Source organism: Centroberyx affinis, unplaced genomic scaffold (genome assembly GCF_046629955.1).
Source record: "Centroberyx affinis isolate AG114_WGS23_722 - 3 ecotype Tasmania unplaced genomic scaffold, CSIRO-AGI_Caff_v1 ptg002685l_1, whole genome shotgun sequence".
NCBI classification, from domain to species: domain Eukaryota; kingdom Metazoa; phylum Chordata; class Actinopteri; order Beryciformes; family Berycidae; genus Centroberyx; species Centroberyx affinis.
The window spans coordinates 42,270-61,499 of NW_027280867.1; the positions used below are offsets into that span (position 1 = coordinate 42,270).

Consider the following 19,230-nt stretch of genomic DNA (forward strand, 5'->3'; position numbering starts at 1 on the left):
TAGACACTCTAACCCTGTTCCTCTTCTCACCAATCCGGCCCAACCCCAAACCCCCCTCCTCTGACCTCGCTCTTCATGCTCACTTTCTTCCATTTTTCAAAACCAGACAGTAGGCGGAGAGAAACTCAAACTCAAACAAAATTACTCTTTAAAAAGGCATAACACTAAAGGAAAATTGGGTTCTAACAGTAAGTGTAAAGAAAGCAAAACAATATAGCATGCCATGATACTGTATGCAGATGGCTGCGGAGGGTGGCAGCCCGTTCCATTTAGAATCAAACTGAAAAACATCCATATCTTTGGCCCTGGAGCTCAGCCTTGGATGAGAGGTCAGCTGATGCAGCACCTTCTCTATAATCTGACAGCTGTATCTGCAGCAGTAGAGTGGGGCTGTGGGCATATAGAGCTGCAGGACCCTTACAGAGCAGCACACGGGCTGAGTGAAAGAGCTTGTACAATACCAAGAGGAAGTGTTGAATAAGTGTTAAATAAAAATGGCCAAGCGTGTCTAGAGATAGAGATAATAGCTAAGCAGGCAGGCAGGCAGGGAGACAAGCAATATGAGAGGGGTGGGAACAGAGGAGCACAGAGGGATCTGACACAGAAATGATCCACAATCTATTCCATCTATTAAGTGTCTCTTCACAAACTGGGATATTTTCAAAAATTTAACATAGCGGTTTGGAAAAGGGGTCCCTACAGACTCCCATCTAATAAAGTATTACAAGGCACTGCAAGCTATACACTTAACTTTTTATGACACTGCAACAGCATAATAATGTACCAGCTATCGGCTGTGTGAAATTCAAACAGAGCTCTTCTTAGAACAACATTTATACACCTTCCAGCATGTTGTTAGAAAGCAAAAGCTGTCATGTTTTGTAATCTGCAGTGTAATCTCCTAAGAGCTCAGTTACACTAGACAATTTTCTACGGCAATTGTAAGTCTGACTGGACCATTCCGACTGTCGGGGTGAGTGAGGGCGATTCGGGGCAGATCTGAGGCACTCAGGACAGACAGTCAGTGCGGATTATCCTGTAGTGTGAAAGCGTTCAAGACTCTGGCCCTCCTGACTATTCCAGACCAGAGCGATCCTGGCAACAGCCAATGGAAGATCAGCTCAAGGGGGGAGAAAAATGAGATGAACTGGAAGAGATGTCACCTTTAATAAACACAACAGATAGACAAAAGGAAAATGGCAGGAGCTAACACTGCAACTCCACTACTACACAATGAATGATAAGCAGATAACTTAATGGCAACTACTATGGATTTTGAGACAAGATGCTCACAGACTGGGGTAGTGTGTGATCTCTCATCTTCATGTGTGTGACGCCCCAACTGACAAGATACTCTTTCTTCACTCATTACCAATAGCTTTCACTAACTGCCATGTTTAGGCAACAACAAAGGCATCTTATTCCTTATATAAGTAAATAATGAGAACTGCGTTGCTCACCTACCGTCAAACATAAAAACACACACAACAGCTCAGTCACATCATGACTTCTGCAACTTTGCTGAATGTTGATTACGTCCCCTCTGGCTGTGTGAAAACTACATCTAAGATTGATTGAAATCTGTGAAATGGTCCAGGATGCTTAAGGCTCTCTGAGAGCAACTAGTTTGAGGGGAAAAATGTAGCTCAAATTGTAAATGAATTCATGACACACTGCCAGACCTACAATATGGTCTTGCAGAATCTGCCATGCAAAGCTAGCTGCCTCGTCTAAACCAATTCTGACACACACCAGGCAGTCAAGTCTTCCCACATAAAACCCTGTTTATCCAAACCCTCTGGAATAAAGGCCATCCAGAAGAGTGAAATTTGGAAGAAGAGTTAAGTTTAAAATAGAGAAGTATCCTGAAATTGTGAATCAAACATTATTATAAAATTAAACCAATATTCTAATATACTTTGAAGAGTCTTATTTGTAGAATACATGCTATAAGTTGCATGTACAACAATTACACAATCCATCCATGGAAAACGTTCTATCACTAATGCTTTACTCCTTGGTTCAGTTTGGCAGATCATTTGAAAGTCTGAGGTTTGGATACACCAGATTCCCCTATACGGCACTTATCCACAGTTATAAACATAAATCTAGATTAAAAACAAGAAATTATGTCTACAGTATGTGCTTCTATACATCTATGGTCTCATGCTGAATTGAGACAGTTTAGGTATGTTTTGGACAGTGTAAAAGCCAGCACACCATAAGCTTCTCTCTTTCTCCTCATTTGATCAAATCAAACATAGTTTATTCAAATTTACTTTGATGTAGGAGTCGACAAATCACTTCATCCTCTATTACTTTGAAAAATTATCTTTCAAATGATCTGTGAAGAGAGAATACATAAATCACATTTGCGAGATGGAGGTGCCAGAGTGAAAGGATTTTTATTCTCTCTTCCTATGAGTAATTGCTGGATTTTTATTTCTCTGATGTTATCTTCTCCCTGGGTGGTGCCACATTGGAAGGCAGCTCTGCACAGGTCCCTTTAACGGCACACACACACACACACACACACACACACACACACACAGGCACAGAAAATACATGGCACTGCAGGAGTCCATCTCTAAGCATCTGCTACCCAGAGTAGCTTACTTAGTATAAACTGTCACATTGCACTCGAAAGAAAAATACTCGAGCAGCATAATTTCCTCAGCCTCACCTCCTCAAGGTTAGACGCGAGAAGTCTTTGGTGGGGATGAGGTGAGATTATATCATGGAACAGAGTGCGGCTACATTATACTAAACTTCAGCATGTTGCCCCAAGTGTGAGCACATTTAACAGTTACTTTTTCAAGTTAAAACTACATTACGTTTCAAATCAGAAACAATACGCAATTTCAAGATGCGTTTGTGTCCGTGTTTAACTGCATGTTTGTTGTCAGAGACCTACCGCTCTAGCAGTGTCGTCGTAGTCGATCTTGAGATTGGCCATGGCTTTGATGATGGCCATAATGGACTGGATTGTGTTGCTGTAGACCACGGCTCTGTACTGCTTACACTCGTCTTCTGAGTAGCCATCCTCATGGATAATCCTGAGAACAGAGGAAAGAGGGAGGGAGGGTGGGAGAGAGCAAGAGAAAAAGGACCCATGTGTAATTTTTGAAATCACAATGTGACAATAAAACATACACAGAAACAGTGACGTTATTCCTATATGAAATGGTGGAAAAAACTAAATAAATATTGTACTCGTGTCACCCTGTATAGAGAACCTTGAATTGATATGTGCACTGTTTCTTTGTTGTTTGGCAACAGTTACCAAAGAACTCACAATACTTGCCAAATAACATCTCTCACTAGGAAAACTATGTCCCTGTTGTCTATTATTTGTTATAACAAAACTGATCTATGGTGCTTTTTAAGTATTTTATGGGGATTTTCATCAGATTCATCACAGATGGTCGAGTCCTGCATATCTATTCATTCAGAAATCACAATACTGCTGGGATGAGGTACAGGGGGCAACTCAGGCCTTTTCACATCTCTCAGCTAGAGGACACTAAAACAAATATTTACAAGAGTTTGGAGCTGGGGAAAGAGACAGAGAGAAAGAGGCGTACGGTTGAAAAAGCATAAGGCTGCTGGGCTGTAAACCAAACCGTCTCCCCTGGCCTGTCGAAGCCCAGAGGACAGAGCCACACAGCCAGGATGCTCATTTGTTGTGTGCTGTGCTGAATGGGACCTCATTGAAATGCAAGTGTGCCCACTGTGACACAAGAGCACAGCCAAAAAGGGCTGAAAAAGTGCACAAGTGTTTTTTCCCCCATTCAAACAATAAATTTAATAATTTAATAAAAGGTTTTTTGTTTGTCTGGATTATAAAGCACTTTGTATACTTTGTTTGAGAAAAGTGCTGTTCAAATAAACTTATTTAATCCAAACCTAACATCAAGCTGGCTATGTGGTCTGGCTAGATGTACGTATGACAAGGCGTAGCTGGACAGGACTAGTCTAGGACTAGGACGGGTCTAGAAGTTGATTAATTTTTTGTGCCCCACTCATACATGCCGGGCAAAATTACAGCAATCCTGTGATCACTGGTGCATATTAAGCTGGTGGCTTGAAGGCATATTTCACATACCGATACAAGCATAACTGACTAGGAATGATATCTTTCAGATGGCTGCAGGCATTCATATATGACTAATTGTTAATAGTCAATGTTCTTCACTAACAGACACGTTTGCTACGACACTGTGAATAAATATTCACACTGTAAATATACACTGTGTTTGAGAGTGCCAGAGACTTGTGCTTTCCGAGGCTGAATACCCTGTCTGTCTCTATGCAGATTTTACTTATTTAAAGGTAGGTTATGTAGGATTGTCTTTAAATATGTCATTGTCAGATGAATTGTTAACACAGCTACAACTTCACTCTATAGCCCCTGTGAGTTGCTTCCTGTGCATCTAAATATTTCATTGTCGTTGTGTTTAAAGAGGATTTTTCACATGGAATCATGGAGTCATAAAAACTCCAAAATTGGATCAAATGAGCACATCACTGTTACTGCCACTTGTGGCTGTCTAATAGTGACTGTCACGTTTTTTGTGAGCATAATTATCTTTTTTGCCAGCATTATTTAGAAGAAAATCCCACACATAGCATCTGTGAAATATTTTGCTTGCCCATCTTAGAATTACAAGAAAAACTTTGTTCATAAAAGTATGTTCAAAGTAAAAAAAAACGCGAACAAGCCTCAAGCTCAAAGGGGGCCGAGCATTTCTCATATACTGTGGAATAACCTGACTGAGGAGCTTAGATTTGGTAAATCAGTCTTTTAAATAATAAACTTGCTTTCTTTTAAAAAAGTTAAAAATAAAAAGTTTATTATTATTATTATTAGAGATTATCGTCTAGATAATTATTATGACTATAGAATAACTTCTAATGATAGCTGTATTTAGAAATGCTAAGATTATTATTATTATTATTTTTTTACTTAAAGTGAAGTCCCATAAGTTATCTTATTATCTATTTTCAGGTATAGCGTTCACTCAAACTGCTCTGTGACAAAGAGATGCACTTGTGTCATTGCAGTGTCAGTGAAAGTGGATGAAAGATTGAAAGCATGTCACATGCAGGAAGTCAGAGAAATAATTAAGCCATTGAGTGACACGTTTGCGTGCACTGGCATGAATGCTTGTGTGTGTCTGCTTATGATATTTCAGGAAACAGCATCATGTGTGTATGTGTATGAATGTGCACATTTGTGAGACTGGGATTTAGAATGCAATGCATTTGAGTGATTTGTGAGAGTGGTTTAGGCCGAGCAGCAGCAGCAGCAGCAGCGCTATACAGGGACACCAAGAACTAAACAGCACTGCACATTCATAACCATCAGCTGCGGACATGCAGATTTAGCCCCATCCTCTTAACCCTTGGTTCAAGGACAGGTGAGGAGGGTTTTAGAGAGAGAGGCAGGAGTGAAGTTACACAGGCAGGAAAGAGGAATTTTAATTCACGTTTTGATAAATACACAAGGAGAGGCTGGGCTAAATAGAACAACAACAGGAGAAAACATTACGCATGTATTTCTAGATTGTCAGTGAACCCAATCTAAACATCTATTTTTTGTATTTTTGTTATCCTGCCATTGGCCATGTTGCCTTGACCATAATAAGCGACCATAATAAACAATTTTCCTGCTGTCAACAGACAGCAGGAAAATTGTTAGAATTAATGAGTCTGTATGCAAGAACCGTAGCATCATTAGTAAATTAGTTGTACTCCACAAGAACCCAGATGGCCCATGTGAATCTATGGGTTGTGTAGCACAATGACCTGTAGCATGTCTGCGCTTCACAATATATTTACAACTTTATCAAAAGACATCTGTATTCTCTGCAGTAACTGCCCGCTCCCCAATATCTGAACAAGTCTCCTCCATAAAACCACTGAACATCTAGATAAACGTTGACAATGTATTGTCTGCATAAGAATGGCCTCTTTCCAGCCTGTTGGCCCTGAGCCAAGGAGTACCAGGCTAACTGGGCCAAACTTTATATATTACACACATTATCAACTAGCAAGAAGATTGTATTTATCAGAGGAGAGACACCCCTCCATACAATATCAGCTGCAGTGCAGAGGAAGATACAGCTGGCCTCTGTGTGTGTGTGTGTGTGTGTGTGTGTGTGTGTGTGTGTGTGTGTGTGTGTGTGTGTGTGTGTGGGTGAGTGTGTGTGTGTGTGTGTGTGTGTGTTTGTGTCCCTAACAGAGCAGAAAAGGAGATCCTCGCATATTAAACTCAAGTCATCAATGGGAAACTAAGAGCCTTCATCTGGCACCTGCATTCCTGAAATTTGGATGTTGCACGGCAAGCACCTAAATAAACGTAATATGACTTTCAAAATCATATTAACTTCCAGTACATGTATTTGGTAAGGTTAAGGAAAAATTATGATCTCTTATAGATGAGGTGTGGAAAAAGTGATAGCTACTGGAGCTTAAAAGTTCCCATCACCTTCTTGTGTGCCTATTCCCACCTAACTGTATGTTGTTTTTGATTGTAACCTGATGCATCAAAGCAGGTACTAGATGACCATGTTGTAGCAGGAGACGGCGTTTTTGGGCCTTGAAAGTTTAATTTTCACGCCTCCCAAGATGCAGCTGTCACAAGTTATACTTTGCCAAACTCATAATGTTTTGATGCATATCGTCCATAGTCTTTCAAAGGTCCTAAGGATCATAGTGACAATTATACATACATTAAACACATTTGTGGCCCTTAATACTTAACTATGCACAATTCAAAGCACAGCTATTTTTCTTCAGTTTACATTACATAATGCACCTAGAATAAATGTTGGAAAACCATGTATTGCACCACATTGCCATCACATTAGTTTATCAAGCCTGTAGCCTTTGCTTAAATTATTCTGTATACATTTAATTATATTGACAAAGAAATCTCAGTCTTGTTGAAATACTGTGTTAATTTGTCAGGCGTGATGGGAGGAACAGCAAAACAATGACAAGTCACTCACTTCATCTGCTTCACAATGGTGCTCTTCCCTGACTCCCCGGCACCTGCAGAGAGAACAAAAACAGGCAGAGGTTAAAAATACGCTCCTGTTGGCTGAGAAAATGTAAACAGGCAGCCAGCGAGGCCACCTCACATCTGGACCCTTGTCTTGCTGCCCTCCCTTTCCCTCCCAGCCTCCCCCTCCTACGGCCTCAGTGCTGCAAAACACATCTCAGCTCTCCTTCTCGTCCTGATTCAACCCAGCAGTCCTGTTCATCTGCAGCCTGCATGTAATCAGTAGTATCTGGGTGCCTGGGAGGATTACTTCAGTGCATCATCCTCTCATATGGTATCATAGTTTCCTATAACCGTCATTCCTCAATGCCAGCAGTTCACCATGTGCCTCAACCTCTGAAGGAACACAAAATTCTGAAATTCACACCACCCGGTATTCCCTCCACCTCTTCTGCTTTTGAGACAAGGCAGTTTATCATCGTTAATGTTTTAATGGAAACGTCTGAGCGCTTGCACCGACAGGATATGGGCTTTTCTTATCCACTGCTGTGTTTATTCTAACAGCCCGAGGCGACCAGAGAGAGCTCATCTGCCACAAGGATTCTCAGTACACACTACACACACATAGAGACACACCCAGGGGTGACTGTCAACACACTCTCCACACACATACTCGCCCAGGGTGAAGTCTTCCTGGGATGACCCTCAAAATACACTACTACGCAGCATGCAGCACGCACATGCACAGAGAACCCCCCCTGGGTAGGATTGGACTAAGATAGATTCTACAGACAGCTGTCAACCCATACTCCTTCATGGTATATGAACTCTGACGGGGTAAGAGAGCAGATATATATATAGTTTGCCTTGAAATAAAGCCAGTTTGAGCAAGCATGCACCAGATCTTAATGGTCTTACAAAGTTCCTTGTTGTGTATTGAGGTGTAGGAGGAGCGGTATAGATGACATCAAGAGAACCAACAGGGTCACAGCGATTTCACACCACTGACCAATTGCAAAATCTGTATAGCACTCACTTATGTATTCCTTCTCTGTACCCACACACTACTGAAAATGGGATTGCAATGACCGTGATTTAGGTAGAGAGATAAAGATACATTCTCCATTTAATGTCCTTATCCTCCTCATAGTTTTGAAGTACCTACTCTCCCTGCCAAGCAGTTAGCATATCGCACGGCAATGAAGCACTTATCCATCCGCTGTACAGTATGTGGGCCATACTGTTGAGCAGGATGAGAATAAAGAAAGAAATTGTATCTCTGGCTGCATGCCTTGAGAGTGAATTGAATTGTACATAGATTCCCCGCTGAACAAAATGGAAGTAGGCGCACACACTGGAAAAGGCTTGAAATTGTGTGCATGCAATATGCACTCCATATAAATTTATTTTGTCAGAATGCAGATGGAATAATAGCTATGAAAAAATACTATGTGCCATGTCAGAGAAGTATTGTTCCATCTCAGCTGAGCTGGCTGAGAATGTTATATTGGTTTAAGCAAAAAGGCCATCAAAACAAAGGTAGATATAAAACAATCATCTATTATAAACCTAAAGTCTGTATAGTCAAATTTATCAAACTCCCTTTCACGTTATTGTTGACCAGAATTCAACACCGGTACTGGAAACTAATAATTTATAATCTTAGGCTAAAAGAGGAGAAGGGGAAAGACACAGCTGGACAGACATGACAGAGTTTGTCCCTGGAGCCTCTGTGGCTCAGCCACAGGTATGTGTCTCTGGAGCCAAGCTGCCAGAACAGAGAGTTCATAGACCTGTTTATACACCACGCATGCATGCATGCACGCACGCACGCACGCACGCACGCACGCACGCACGCACGCACGCACGCACGCAATAAGAACATGCTCTGTTGATAGTAGTAAACATGCCCTTTGGAGTTTGTCCAGTGAACCTGAAGCTGCGAAGAGCCAGAAATGAGCGGTGAAGTTCTCCACATACCTGGGTGCCAATGTTGTTTTGATTACCACTAAGGCAGTAGCTCTGTTGACTGTACAATGCAAGTACACTTAACCTCTTGGGCAGACTCTCTATACCATGAGTAAGTGTATTCATGAGTTTGCAAGCATGTGCATTTGGAATTTGTCTACAGTTAACATGTTTTGCCCATAAACTACAATGTGTTCCCCATTACACAAGACAGTAACTTTAATGTGAGGGAGCACACCCACTATCTCCACTGACACCAACCTCATCCCCAGTTGTACACAATAGAAGGACAATAAAAGTTGATGCTGTTACGCCCAGCTACAACAGAAAGCATGATGGATTGTGGAATGGGATATAAATTGAGATTATGTGTACACTCCCCTAAAGATGAACAATATGCTGGTGTGATCATACTCTACTGCTCCCGAAGCCCAGAGCTGCAGAGTATCTTTATTTCAATAAACACAATCTGCATGCACCTCTGCAGAGCTACAGTACGGTCCTGCAGTGCTCTGCGTAGATTTAATATTTAATATTTACTAGCTGGCAGTAAAAGGCTGACAGGAATTGCACATGCACATGTACTTTAATAAGACAGGTTTAAGGCAGGTTACCTGAATTCTTTTGGGTGCTGTATGCACTTTTTGCTAGTTTTTTCCATGGTTGTTGATGCTAAGATGTTACTGGATCAAAATAACATTAATGAAAATGAAACACACATCCCAATTTAGCGAGACAGCCTGGACTGGGGTTATGCTGAAGGATCACAGAAGATGTTTTGGTCTTGGTCTCAGATGTGATGTGAGTGGCAATTACCCTGGAGACCGGAATATGTTGCTGATGGTTCCATGGGAAGAAGCTGTGGCAGGAGCTCAGGGCCTGCTGAGAGTCGGACTGATAGCACTGATCCTGTAGCTCTTACACAACAGGCTTTGTCTGATCTGTGGCTAATGCTGCATTTACCACCATATCTCCCTCCGGACTGTGGTGGCTCGGCACTACAGCTGCATGGACCGCACACACACACACACACACACACACACACTAAGCACATGCTCTATTGATAGAAGTATTTTCCTACATATGGTGTTTAGAAAAAATGTTTTACAGTCTTTTATGACTCACTGTTGAACAGACAGAGCTTCTCTCTGTGCTTCGACTAGTGGCCACACTGACTGGCTTCACTACCAGCATCAACACATCTCACACACTGTCTGGGTAAACCAGCCATCTGGAGTACTGCACTGTGTTTGTGTATGTGTGTGTGAGTAAAGTTAATTCTTCATTCAACACATGCAGCGCAAGATGACTAAAATTAATAAGTATAAACTAAAACTTGATCTTCACAAAAAAAGCCCATCCCTTCTAAACACTAACTGATATGAAAACTGAAGTTGAAATGAAAACAAAACTCAAAATCAAAAGAAATACTAATGCAATCACTAAAGTGTCAGAATCCAGACACTGAGGGACCAGACTGCGTGAGCAGACCAAGACATTTCCAGAATTTACAGGAAAATAAATACAACCCACTGCCTAGCAACTGGGCAATGTAGGAGAAGTTGTGGTTATATTTGACTCATGGCGGAGGCTTGGACTTTCTAAAATTGAGAGAAAGAGGAGAAAAAAAGAGGCAGAGGGGGAAAAAGGGGGAACAGCCAGTTCGGCTTGCAAGTCCATTTGAATGAGATTAGTGGGCATCTGTATGTCTGTCACGATTACCTCACCTCTCCCTCATTGATAAAATACAAAAGATGTAGAAATAGAGAAAAAGGGACAAGAATGTGTGTGTGTGTGTGTCTGTGTGTGTGTCTACCCATCTGTGTGTTGAGGGAGAAGGGGGTATTAGCATGAAAGTATGTAGTACTGGAGGAGAGCAGCAGGGAAGTTTGTAAATCTCTCAGCGGGACTCAGGAAATTGCCTGATTACCAATGGGTTACAATGTGACTGGCAGAGAGGCAGGACCAACATGGAGATGGGTGCCAGCGAGGGAGCCTGTGCCAGGGAGCCCACTGGACTAATGGGGTCCAGCTGCAGCAGGATGGAGCCAGAGCCTGGTCCATGATGGATGGACTATATTCACCGGTGGTGGGTGTCATTAGCAGCGAGACAACCAGGTCAGTTGACGCTCACATTAATGCAGTTCAAATGGACCTGAGGAGTATTGGTAGTAGCTGTGGATGCATTCCCTATACACATTACATAGTCACATACAGTCTAAACAGAAGTTGATTTAAATCCTGAGTGGCCAACGACTAATGCGAATCACTAATTACAAAAGAGAGAACACATTGATCCCTTTGGGTCAAGAAAGACATCAATTTCAATGTGTGTTGTTGCCCTAGGGTACCTGGTGGTTTCATTAATTTAATTGTTAGAGGGGTGATAAAGGAAATTACTCCTGCTTGTATTTCTAGTCAACATGGGACTCTATGGAATATACCTGTAATTGGACATGTAGCCTTGTTTGGAGAGAAGGTAGCTGCTTTTGGCCAGTTGGGAATGAATAAATACAATTATTATTAGACCGGGGGAGTCTGCCTGCTGTGCAAACAAGTAATGTTGGGGCTTTGTCACAATTATCCAGTATAAGTGTTAATTGCTAAGTCAAGATATAAAAAAAGTCCAGTAGTAGACCAAAGGTGTGCGCGCATTATAGCCTAGAAAAGGATGAGGCAGAGTGAGCTGCTGAACACAGGCTGTCAGATCACAGTGGCTGGGGAGAGATGAGGAATAATAGCATTGTTAGTATTTCAGTGCCATACAGGCACACTGTCAGCTTAGTGAACTTCACCAGCTAACACAGACAAATGATTCAGTTGTCGTGTATTGTATCAGCAGGCCTTTGAGCCACAGCTCAAAGAACAGTGTTGTGTGACTTGTTTGCCTTTATAAAGTCAAACTTTTTTTCTGTTGAACAATAAGGATTTATTTTACAAAAGGTGAGAGAGTGATTACATTCATCTCTTTGCTGAAGCTGCATTTTTCTTGGGAAAAAAAATAAATAAAATGGCACCTTGCACTAGCAGCTATCATCATGCGTAGGCTAGAACTTCTCAGGTGGTCCAGGTATCTACCAGTGCTGTCCCACACAGAGAAAGGCTTGACTGATTAGGGCTCCAGTGGTTATGTGTGACACGCTGCAAACTAGGTAGATCTATGAGCACTAATTAGCTCTCTGGCCTGATTAGAGTGTAGGAGAGTGAAGCAGTGAACACCTGAATATCTGCTGATGGCTGGGATACTCACCAGGCCTGGGAAACAGGACCATTCATTACCAACAAGACTCACAATGAGTGCCCTGGCATGCATAAACCGCTCATACCTATTACACATCAGCTAAGACTTGCAATGTTGGAATGACAAACCTAGTCTGATAAGGAATCTGTGTGTTTTGTTCTGCAGAAGTAGGATGTGAAGTCACACATTTGACCAGTGACGAAACCTGAGGAAGAGTGCCACCCAACTCTTCTGCAGAATTCCTAGCGTGCTCACTCCATGTCCAGAGCTCCACGCTATTCACTGGAGGATGATGAGTCCAGACATAACAGGAGGACAGACTGAAGGGCACTTGCCACTGTCCTGTGCCAAGGCTGAGGATCAACGGCTTTACACCATCAACTGATTTCTTTATCCATATATAACCAAAAGGGCTACAATGCCAACATACTGAATCAGCATCCTGCAGCCAGCCTAATCATTTTCAAAATGGAACCGTTTCTAAGGTCTGCTTCCCATGGCATGCGGTTGGCTTTGACTCTGTGTGTGTGTGTCTGTATAGAAGTGTATGTGTTTTGAGCGAGTGTGTCCCATCCTGGTGGGACTGAGAGTGGGACACAAAGGCAGCAGTGTGGGGCCCCCGCTAGCAGAGAACACAGGGCCGCTACTGTTTACATTCACGCCTGGACCGTTCCAGCCAATGGCACCTCACAACAGGCCCTCACCCTCCTCCATCCCCTTTCAGCCAGCATGACAGCTGCCTCTGCCAGCCACAGCGGATCACTAGCAAGAGAGACAGGTCGAGGGGACAGTTAAATCTTATTGTTTATCAAAGGAGCATATTAAGTTGAACTAAGAAGTACGTTCAGACAAGAAATACTTAAAACAAAACAATATTGTAACCGGGACAGTTAAGCTTTGATTTGACTGCTACACAGGCTGTCTGTATTTTCACCTGACACAATCACTGCGTATAGCACAGTTAATTATTGATTCAAGTCAATTATTTAATTCAAAAGGTGGTTAGAGATGCATTTGGCCCCATTAACAACAAAATGTAAATGCATCTCCAGTTCACATATAGGAGCTACTTAAACGTAAACAGACATTTGCACTGGGTCCAACCAGGAAGTGCAAGGCATACAAAACAAACAGGCAGCTCAGATAGTAACATACTTGAACATGCATGAAATTAAGGTTGCCCAGATTCTCAATCTCACAATCTGATATAATCTGCTACTTTTATTTCTGCTCTATTCCTATTCCTGCAGCAGGTAGTTTGCTATAGGAATAAATCAGTCTTGCTGCACATTAGTTTACACACTCACAAAAACAAACATGCACTTATTAGATATGTTAGATATCTATGACACACCAACAAGGATGTTAGCTAACCTATAATGACCGCTAAAATGCTACGTTCAGCCATCAAGTGTATTCATCAGTGGTGTTGGGCAGTCTGCTTCATCACATTACCTACGTTATGATATGCCATTGATTAAGCACTTAACACATCTAATCTTGTTCTGTTTCATGTGTTAACTTATTACTGAATTCACATTCTTGACTTTCCATGTGCATGCATTTACGTTGACACAGGAGTTCAAACTCAGTTGTCTACTCGAGGATAAGCAGCCAGTGACACAGTGAGAGGATGACTGAACGTGGGAGGAGGATGAGGAGGAGGGACATACCAAAGTCAAGAGCGCTGATTAGCTGGGAAAATTACATCACACAATTGTCAGTTATTCCAGCTTCATACCATCGCTACAATTTTGTATCAGGTTGGAAAACAAAACAAAAAAACACAGGGGTGTACATTTGGTGTATTTTACAGTAAGAACTCGTATCAGTGATGTTAATGATGATTGATGTTAAATGTGGAGCTGTTACGCAAAATGCAAACAGGTTGGCAAGTCTGCAGAACAATCCTACAGATACGAAACTAAGTAGCCTTTTCTGGTCAGAATATCCATACTGATAGAGGGGACTGTGGTCGATATTACTCCCCCACCGTATTCTGGTAGTCTTCCTATGAGAGGCTTTTACAAGCTATGAAAGTGTCCAAATGAAATAGGCTGGCTGACTATAATTACTGAGGTGCTGTGTTGTAATTGTGGTGGCCGTTTGTATTGAACCCTCAGGCATGCAGACAATGTACTGAAAAATTTATAAAGCTTTGGCTCTGCTCTGTAAAGCATAAATATTACACACTTGAATGAGGGAGTTAATCGCTCAGTTCAGCAAAAGTTGAACAAAAAGTGAAGAAGATCTCAGATTAAGGTACAGTATTGTATAGGATTAAGGTACAGTACAGTATAGGCCCACTGGTCCTTCCTGTCCACTTTAGACCAGCACTGTTAAATCTGCTTAATAAATCAATATCTCACCCCTGGAGACGGGCTGACCCATGAATATCAAGTATGCATGGGCTTCAAAGCTCAACTCTTAAGACAATAAAGACAAACCCTGGATGTTATGATTCTTCAAATCAATATCCACTTAGTGAAACAGAGCCTAAACACTGTGTAGCTCATTTGAATGCCATTTATCCTGCTCCCCTCGAGCACTGGTAAATACTAGTCGCAGTACAGGCGGGGCTCGTCTCTCCGTTAGACATCACCTCTCACAGACTTGTCATCTCCATTCTCACTCGCAGCAGCCTGAGACACAGAGACTCAAACAAACAACACAATGAGACACTCGCATTCTCACCACCCACTCGGTAATGTACACACACTAATTATGCAGGGGACAAGTGTTGAGACGGCCTGTGTTAATGCCAAGATGAGTGGCGAAAATGAGGGAGGAAGGAATGGGAGTTCAACAGTACAAAGAGATAGAGAGAAGAGGGGTACAGGCGTGGAGGGAGAAAACTACAATAAAAGCGCTGACTTGGCAATTAAGCCCTGCTGCGGGCTCCAGTGAGACAAGACAGCCTCACTATGCTGAGCTGTCTAGCACACAGACAGACACCTCTTATGCAATAAAATAGCCCTTTTCACTTCTCTATCTCCCCGGGGGGACCACTCTCTATATTCTACTATCCAATTCATCTCACTTCCATCATTCCTTAAACTCTTCCTCCCACTCTCCTCAGCCGCCTACACACCAACCGTGAACGGCCCAACGCCGCCTGTCCCCTCTGCTAAGTGTGGAGAGAGAATCTGTGCCAATCCAGACTCTAGAGACCAGAGGCCCTCTGAGGGACACATGTGCCACTTCCTATTCTGAGCTCCAATCAGGGAGGAAATGGAAGCAGCCTGTGTGAACACACATATATAGAAACACACACACACATATCTGTCCATTTGAAAGACAGAGGGAGGGAGACCTTCTCTCTGCTCCGACAGATGGCTACCATGCCGCGGGCAAAGAGCAAGTCTGGATGGCACACTGACAACTGCTGCCAAAGCAGAGAGGGATGAGAGGCGAGAGGACCCGATCTAAGTCCTATATATCAGGGAATGTGAAGCAAGAGAGATAAAGACGGAGGGAGAAAAGAAGAGAAAAAGTGACAAGTCTGTGGGACCATAAACATGAAGAAAATGGATCAGTAGAGTTTGAAGTGCTATGTGATAGATCCTCAGAGAGGCGTCAGTCACAAGTGAACCTCATGTACATTTTGCGCTTCCCCAGCAAAACACTGTGTCCTCCTTGAAAGCAAGGATGCCTCACAGACAGTCTTCCTTCCCTCACTAACAGACTGAGACGGAGAGGGCTACTGAAAGAGGAAACGAAAGTGAAGGAGAGGGCAAGTAGACTGAGGTATCATGTTGAAATGCGTTTGAGAAATGTTCTGTCGATAATGGAGCTCGCCAGAACACTGGGTTCTGTCAACCTCATGTCGCGGGCTCAGATGGAAAAGGAGGGGAGTTTGCCATTTCAAACATTTTGTAGGACACCGTCATATGAAGTATGTGAGAGGTAATATGTCCTGACAGGCTATTGGGACCTCCGGAACAAAATGTCTCTCTCTCCCTCTCTCTCCCGACTCCTGCTGAGCGATGTGGGGAGCAGAACATCGAGAAGGAAGCAGCTGTCTGTCTGACTGACAGACTGACAGCTCCCTGCTAGTAATCTGTTCTTTACACTTCTGCCCTCCTGCAGGTGCTGCCTCACCATTCCAGGCCTGGACAGCTGATCAAACAGCTGATCAGGGTCCACATTGCTGAATAAAACTCCTAACTGCCCATATTATCTTATCTGAAAAGTCAAAGACAAGGAAAGTCCCATTTTCTGCATTACAGTAGCCCATTTGTAATGGCAAAAATCCTAAATTGCATTTTTTAGCGAGATATAATTTTGCCGTTGGGATGCTTGTGCAATGGCGCCCCAGGTGTCAGCAGTTTTGATGGGACTTGGATGAAATAACAAAGCGGGGGAAGAGAAATATGACATTTTTCTTATTATTTCACACAGCGGTTAGGCAGAGAAAATTTCCAAGGTTAGTTTCCACCCTCCGAGGAACCTCCATGCCTTGCCCTATCCGCTGATCTCCCTCTCTCCAAAGGCAATCTTTCTCAACTCCCCTGGCAACTGTTTCTGTCTTAGAGGCCTATAGAGATGTAGCATGCAAGCGCACACGCACACACACACACACACACACATCACACACTAGTGAGGCTGTTAAAGTAATTAGGAAATAATGTGCTTCTCTAATTAGATAGAAGGAAAGAGGGATGTGGAGCAGGTAATGTCTCGAAACCACCTGCTTTCCTGTCTTTGGGGAGGGGACGCCAGGGCCTGCTGAGACAGAGGGGTAAGGGAGAAAGTCAGAAGAACACAGTCAGAGGTGGAGAGAGCTGTGTGGAGGTGGGAAAATGGAGGTGGGAGGAAGTCAGAGTGAGGGTTGAGGAAGGAGAGACCAGAGAGAGAGAGGGGGGGGGGGGGGGAGGGGGGGCAGAGGGAGAAGGTGTTGATAGGAGACTGAGAGGAGTGGGACAGCAAACCATTAATCGTGGCAGACAGGAGAGAGGAGCAACAGAGGAGAGGGGACGGTGAAGAGAAGAGAGGAGGGCGAAAGAGAGAGAGAGACAGAGAGAGAGAGTGAGACGGCCTTAACAGACCCAGAGGGGACAATGGAGTGAGATCCCACTGTGCTTGTGCTAAATTAACTGCCCAGTCCAGGGCCATGGATGGATGTTTAAGGCCCAACGACCGAAACATCCTCCAAAATCCACAACACTGCTAAAATCAACATGAGGAACACTACATGATCACTCACAATTACACATCTCTGTCAGCTGTCTGAAATATGTTAGTGTCCTGCAGTAGCTAGTCTAGTCTGATATTCAATAATGTGTGTCAAGTATGTATGCTAAGAACAGCTAAGTGTTTATCCTTACTGACTCACTGGCTGGCTGGCTCACAGTCTCTCTCACACACACATATAGACACACACACACACACACACACACACACTTTCTTCTTGGCTTTGATCCAAGCGTCTCTCCCACCTCCATTTCATCAGGTCTAAAGTCCAGTAGTGAAACTGTTTCACAGAGCTGTGAGCAAGAGCTGCTATCAGGCCCGCTACAGTACCAGCGGCGCTAATCACAGCCCGCCAGATGGAATGGCCCCATAATTGATGTTGATTAGCTGACTGTTTGTAGGAATGAAGGAGCGTCCAACAGGACTGTGTTGAAAATCTGCAGTAGTCTGAGCTTGTGGTAATATGCTGGAACATCTGGAGCAGGCATAATTGGCCATGGGGACACTCTAAAGCAAATAAACAAGCCAATCCGTTTCCTGATAAAGGATGACTTCTAAACACAATGATGACGTGTTTTCCTGCAATGATTTACATAGTAGCTGGCGTCCAGTGGTAAAACCATATTGGGGCAAGGGTAAATACGTGTATGAAAAGGTCTCATGTCTTTCTAATCAATGTGACAAGCACGCTGCACTAAAGGCCAAATTCAGCTGCTCATTTGAACAAAAAAATTCAGATTGTTTTAAGCATTTGACATTTGGTATGTGTGTGTATGCCTTATTTATTTTGGTGAACCAACAGGCTCCACTGTAATGAGGGAGATGCAAATGTGACGGGAATGCAAAGAGACGTGCGTCCATGTTGGCATTTTCATTTTATTTTCTCCCTTTTTCTCACTTTCTGAACACGACTCTACTCTCTCTAGTTTTGACTGATCTGATTGCATAGACCCATTTACTAATGTACTTTAGATGAACTTTGTCTACTTAGAATAATGAGTTAAGAGCATAATAGACCTTTGCAAAGAGATATTTTGTTTTTGGATATCAACCAGCAAGCAAGTGATCTGTGTTTTTTATTTTTAATGAGCAGATCACTATAGTGTATGGATAACTCAAGAGTATTCAATTTGAATCAATTTGAATCAATGATTCATGTGTGTGTTCGTTTGTCCATAAGAGCCCTTGATCTACTTTGGTTCCTACTGCCATATAATTGAATCAGAGTCTTGCAGGCATCTGGTGAGGTCGGGTTAGGATTGTGTTACATGACCTCTGACACTGCAGCCGCCCTGGTGAGAGACAAAGACCTGGCCTAGCATCAAGGGTATTGAAAGACAATCTCTTTGCACAAACACACAAACACATACACACACTATGGGTATAATATCAGTCATCTACAAAAGGACCATGGGCTACAGACAGGGTCAAGGGTCACACGTTGATTTAATACCTCCTAAAGATGTTCAATCGGCTTGGATGGACAGAAAATATACAAAACTCAGACTCTTCTCTAGAAGGGTGAGACAGAAAATGATGGAACAATGTTTAAGGAAAACCACTGTACTGCCCTAATGTGTCCTGCTTCGTATTGTTTCTTGTCAGCCAGGAAGCCACACCGCACACTTAAAAATAGACTTGGTTTGAATACTCTCATAGGAGGGACCGCTCCACACAATCGTTATCCGAGTTACAATCTCACACCAAGCTCGTAACAAAGCCGGGGGCTTACAGTCACTCTTGGCATCGACAGTACACAGACACAACAGCTGCAGTCTCAGAGTGATGAGGCTGAGCCAAGAGTGCTAGCATATGAAAAAGG

The 19,230-nt window shown here is 42.9% G+C and overlaps 1 protein-coding gene across 1 annotated transcript in view; it reads right to left on the reverse strand.

Annotated features, from left to right (window-relative positions):
• Positions 1-19,230, reverse strand: part of LOC139657443 (guanine nucleotide-binding protein G(i) subunit alpha-2) — a 63,603-nt gene that overhangs the window by 13,499 nt on the left and 30,874 nt on the right. The window contains exons 2-3 of the mRNA XM_071535283.1: positions 7,014-7,056; positions 2,915-3,056 (exon numbers count right to left, since the gene is read on the reverse strand). Of these exons, the coding sequence (XP_071391384.1) occupies positions 2,915-3,056; positions 7,014-7,056 (185 nt within the window). The remainder of the gene's footprint in view (positions 1-2,914; positions 3,057-7,013; positions 7,057-19,230) is intronic.